Source organism: Charadrius vociferus, unplaced genomic scaffold (assembly GCF_000708025.1).
Source record: "Charadrius vociferus isolate BGI_N301 unplaced genomic scaffold, ASM70802v2 scaffold162, whole genome shotgun sequence".
Lineage (NCBI taxonomy): Eukaryota > Metazoa > Chordata > Aves > Charadriiformes > Charadriidae > Charadrius > Charadrius vociferus.
In genome coordinates, this window is record NW_009647236.1 from 5086831 (window position 1) to 5092624 (window position 5794).

The 5794-nt window shown below is 45.0% G+C and overlaps 1 protein-coding gene across 1 annotated transcript; it reads left to right on the forward strand.

The window, feature by feature from the left end:
• Positions 1 to 1588: 1588 nt before the first annotated feature.
• Positions 1589 to 4294, forward strand: CD200R1 (CD200 receptor 1; the record flags this gene model as incomplete). Its single annotated transcript, XM_009879963.1, has 3 exons — positions 1589 to 1736; positions 2978 to 3274; positions 4043 to 4294. Coding segments are annotated over exons 1-3 (697 nt in total), but the record flags the coding sequence as incomplete, so codon positions are not given.
• Positions 4295 to 5794: the final 1500 nt, after the last annotated feature.

The window sequence follows — 5794 nt, forward strand, 5'->3', positions numbered from 1 at the left end:
TTATCAAGAGTTTTCCTGTCTTAGTTTCTACAATGACCCTAGATCTTTCCAGATGCCTGGGTGCATTGCTCCCAATTGAACCCCAAGTGACTCTGAGAGCTTCTGATTTTTATGACTTGGACCATTATTTCTTGCTGCCTCTGCCATTTAGCGCTGAGCTATGTCACCCACAGATTCTATGGCTGAAACTATGGTATGTCTCACACTGCAGGGATCTAAACGTGATCTCTGCATCTTGTACCTGCCTCTAAACATGAGAAATGGTTGTTGCACTTAACCGCTAAACCACACAGCACTGACGCAGAAGCTGCTTTGGCCAAGGTGCAGGTAGCTGTCTGAAAGTGTTTGACAAAGTGACTTTTGGAAAGTATAACTGCAGCAACAACAGCCAGCAGAGATGAAGATTTCATTACATTGCTGCTGCTGGCTTTTCTGAATATAAGAACTGTGAACGCAGGTTGCCTGCCTTTCTTTTTGAACTTACCCAGCTTTTCCCTTGAGTCACTAATGGGTACTATGCTGCTTCTCAGTTAAATGGCACCCACTATTTGCCTGCCTGTGATTTCCTCCATTCAGGGATGTCTTGCATCTATTTGACCACAGAACTGAAGACCTTCCAGGCACATTTCAGCACAGCCATGGAAATAGAGAAATCTGCTGTGAAAGTAGTCATGGGGGAGAGTTCTATTCTTAGAACAGACAAATGGTCACCAACTCATTTCAGCTTGGTGGCTTCAAAGTTTGGGGAGGCTAACATTTTTCTGATAAAATTAAATTCAGTGCATTAATTTCCAGGTAGGTTGAACTTACATCTGGGGAAGCTGTCTTTGCTGGTATAAGGCAGCAGTCTTAGTCACATGGGAAGACAGTCAGTGGTAGCTTGGGGAAATGTCTTTAAGGACCTTGTAAAAATTCAGGGACAATTCTGGCTCTAAACAGAATCCCGCAGCTCGCTACTGGAATGACCTTCAGTGTTCACTTACGTATGGGGTGAAAATAGTACCAGAACTGTTTGAAAACCAAACAAAACAGTGGTGCAAAAAAAGCAACCTTGGCCTAACTGTCTATGGATGTACTTTTATCAGAGAAACAGAGCTGTAATATAAAAGTGCAATGTACCTACCTACCTTCCCTCCCTGCAGGGAAGAAGTGATTGCCAGTGCCTTTTCTTGAAAAGGTCTTCTTAGGCTGTTAGGTATGTGGGGAAAGACAGAGTGGGAAAGAAGAGGAATTTATTTTAAGAGATTTTTTGGAACATGTTGAACATCCTTTAAGCGGTAAGCTAAGAATATCCTTCCCCCAATTCCCAATGGTAAAATTCTCACTGCGAGATCAGAACCAGACTTGAAAACTGCTTAGAGTTCGTGCAAGTTCTGCTATAGAATTTGTCTTCTCACAGTAACACTATACCCAAGGCCAATGGTCAGAAAGCAGATAACCATACCATTTCCTCTACGTTCACCAATTCTCAGCACAGGCAGCTCTGTGCTAGGGAGAAGAATCACCTCTTTGTAGCTGCACTTGCCGGGACCTCAGGAGCACAGGAAGGGCAGTGACTCTGGTTGTTGAGGATCACTGGCAGGGAATGATGGGGAGCTCACAGCAAGCTGGATGGTGCAAGAAAGCCACATCACCCACAAATGTAAGAGCTACTTTGAAAGCTGTCGGGAAGACCATGTACACCATTGTTCTGCTCACCATCACTACGATCACAGGAGCTACAGGTATTTGTGATGGTACTTTGGTACCAACTCTCTGTTAAGGACAGAGGAGGAAAAAGCAATGTATCAGATGTGATGTTTACTCAGTTCTTCTTTAAGAACAAAAAAAAATCTAGGGGAAGGAGTCTTTACAAATTGGTGAAGGAATTTTTTCGTGCAAACCCAATAACCTGCAAATCAAAACATTTCTAGCTGCAACTAGATCTTGTCAGTTGTCAACCAATAAGATGTTGAACTTGGGCTGTTCAATTATTTGATGAAAACTGGTTATGATTTTCTTGGAGTATGATATTTTTCATGATAATTAACAGGTTTTTTAAAAACACGTGTGATGGGAGTTTTTCTGATCAGTCTGAGCACCCTATCAAGCGCTACTTTTAGGTATCAATGACTTGTCCTGACAAAGGAAGTATACTGGGATTTTATGATGAGACATTCAGATTAAAGTTTTAATAAGATTTAATGAAAAAGTTCTTTCCCCTTTCGAAACTTGGTTAAATACTTGGAAAAGCTAATTGCAAAAACATGGGATCTGACAATGCAGCTATAACCCTTTTCCTCCTGACCTGACATTAATTATACAAATTTTTGTTCGTTTTTCTTGTTTGTTTTTGTTAGGACAGGTGAGGCAGGTCACAAGGCAGGTCACCACTTGAGTCTGTCAGGAATCTCTGCATCTAATGGCAAACAGGAATGTGTTGTCTTACCAGTTAAATGTCATCCTCCTCTACTATTTCATCTGTCACCACTATAATCAGGGAAATCGGTTCATATAAGCTTTGGAGTGGCAGGACAGAAGTTGCCACCTGTGCTTGACATGATTAGGAGGGTTGGTTATATCAAGCACAAAAGTGACGTGAATGTCTTCGAACATTCATTTCTCTGCCATACTGGGCAGTGATGCTGAGGGAAAAGAAACCTGAGAGATCTCAAACTGATGGGCTCTGCAGCTCATTCATACTCCACTTCCCAGTCATGTTATCAATCCAGTGTCCCAGGGAGAGGACCTTACAGAGGGAGGGAGTGAAAACGAAGACAAACGTAGGAGAACACAGCCAGGAATTTGGTGATCTATTCCTGCCTAAGAAGAGAGATGCAGTTCTTGGGCTGGTGCAGGCAGGGCCTCACAGTGGCGCATAACAGTGCAGGTGTTACTCTGTGAAGCACAGATCAGAACTCCAAGGCTGTGAGTGACATCCCTGGGAACCTTCTCACACATCCCTCTCCTTCTTTCTCTCCTTCAGTGATCAAGAGAGCGTCAGTGATAGCAGGTAACAGCTCTGTGCTCACCTGCACTCCAAAACCAGGTATATCTATGGTAACATGGAAAATAAGCCCCAAGGTTGGAGGCCCCTGCAGCCTGGGATACAGGACTGATCAGAACAAGACAGACAAAACAAACTGCAGTGACAGCATAAACTGGAAATTCACACCAGATCAGGATCCTGCCCTTGAGATATGTCAAGTGGAACCAGCCCATGAGGGAAATTACACCTGCGAAGTAGTAGCAGCAGACGGGAATTTCCACGAGACACATCTCCTGACTGTGCTGGGTAAGGGACTCCTTCCTCACTTTATAGTTCTCCAAGGGACCATGTCTGGGCCTGGACATACAACGCTCCTCTCCCCACGCACCAGGGGAAGCATGCAGTGAGAAGTGGAGGTTTCTTGCTGGGATAAACTGTCATGCATTTCACTGATAGTAGCTCCCTGTCTCCCTTCCCCTTATTTCCCCAAACTCTTCTTTCTTCTGCTGCCCCCTTTGCCACTGTCTAGTTAGAAATGGCAGGTGTGAAGCAATATCTAATATACTAACAGCGGAGTCTGCATATGCATCCGGTTAGCCTGTAGAATCAAGCGTTAATACACTAATTTAAGAGAACTAAAGCACGTGAGACTAACACTTCCAAGTGCTGAGATATTCTACCAAACCCGGGATGTTCTTTTCCAGACAGTCAGAATGGACCCATTTCCTCTTGTACTGACATTCAAATACATCTTAAATCACATGTACAACTTAGGCTACTTGGGACAAGAGTCTAATTCAGCCTTGTATTTGGGATAATTCCCTACTGCAATGTCCAGGGAAACCGCCTCTAATAGTACATGGCTGTGGTTACTCGCCTGAATGGGGGAGAGTTGTCCAAAAGGAAAAAAGAGGCATAATGTCTCCTGTGAGTTTGACCCATGTCACTGTAATTGGATGTCACCTCTGACCTTGTCCTCTTCTTTTCACTGTGTTCATCTTGGGTAGAGAACAACATCCTGTCCCAACTCCAGCAAACTAACTCTATGTATCTCCCCTTCCTGACGCTTTGCAGTCCCCCCGAGGCTGACCCTCTACTGCGATGATCACGGGAACCCCATGTGCGAGGCAGTGGCAGGCAAACCGGCTGCTCAGATCTCGTGGCTCCTAGAGAGCAACTCCACCCCGAAGGAAGAAGGTCATGATGATGGGACAGTGACCGTTCTCAGCAAGTTCACAGCATACGGCACCAACATGACTAATACAACCTGCACTGTGTCCCACCCAACTGGGAACTGGAGCCGCTCCATAGCCTGTCATCCCTCAAGTAAGCTTCCCTTTGTGTATTCAGCGTTCAAAACCCCATTTAGCCCTCTGTTCATGCACTAAGACAAACACCAGTGGCCCTGGCAGGGTTGCAGCAGGAAGCATGCAGCTGAGCTGTGAAACTATAAGAAATGAGATGGATGTAGTAGTCTTCTCTTCCACCAATAGGGCTGAATGGAAAGGCAGGATTATTCAGAAGTTCATGACACACAAAGACAGCAATGGTATGATCACCTAGATTGTAATCCAGTGGTACCATTACATCTTGCAAATTGTTGGGTTACACATAGGTTGTGACAGGAAGAGTGAAAGCCACCTAACAGCTTCCAAACACTGGCTGGTAGGTGAAGTTGAAGATGTTGCTGGGAAGCTGTGTGCAACCATGTGTGCTTCACTGAAGTACTCGGTTGGAAGAGAATCAGAGCTGAAATGTGCTGGGATGCATATGCAAGGCCTGCAGCTGGACTACGGGAACTGGTGGGGAGGAGGATCTAATTAGTGCCCATACTGCAAAAGACAAGGCTCCTCCATCAATGGCATGGGACATTGTTTCTTCCCAGTTCTGTGCCTGGTGCTGTATCCTAGCGACCTTAGGTCATCCTCCAAAGTACAGCACAAAGAGAGCATTGTCTAGAAGATGCCATCCTGGCAGAGGCACAGGGTAAACAAACGGTCTGTGAGATGTACCTAAAAGAGCAACTGTTTCTCTTTAGGGAATAGTCTATGTTTTCTTCACTGTGTCATCAGCCTTGCTAGTTTCCTGGGCCTCCTCTTCCTGCTTGCTGTTCTTCATCTCTACACCTGGGGTAGCAGGTATGTATGGAACATGATAAACACAAACCCCTTTGGCCAGTCCTGGGGAAGTTTAGATGGGCTGTTACCCAATAGCTATTCAAGCATTTATTTAATTTCTTTGGGTATCAGTGACACACAATAGTTATGTAGCTTTATTCAGAAAAGGAAATGCCATGTCATGTCATGCACTCCCTCCCTTGTGCAGCTTTTCTACCACTACCTGGCTTCCCCTCACCCTTTCCTGGTGCAGCCAATAAACTGTAAATCACTGCCTGGGGTGGTTTTTGTAAAATGACATCTGCAGGATGCAGACACTGATTCTGCTGGCACAGCACCATGAAACTGCTCCTTTCACCTTTACAGACATGGTGTGTAAACCCATTGTGTGCATCTGTTGTCACACATGGCTGTCTGGTCACAACAGAGTCTGAACTCTGCAGAGCTGACACACAGTGTGAATGAACTCAGAGACAAGAACCAGAAGAATAAACAATTTGGAGGCTGACAGAATTACAGCTAATTCTTTGTGGTAACCTAACTGCTTTATCAGGAGGCCGGCAAGCAGAAAACCACACTGACTTTAGTTGATATTTGTAGCTATCCCAGTAGCGGAGTTTCCACAGTGCGCATCAACTGAGAGCACGCAACTTGCACTCAGCTAAATCTCATCTCTGCAGCAGCTGAGCAAGCCTTTAGCACCTCCACA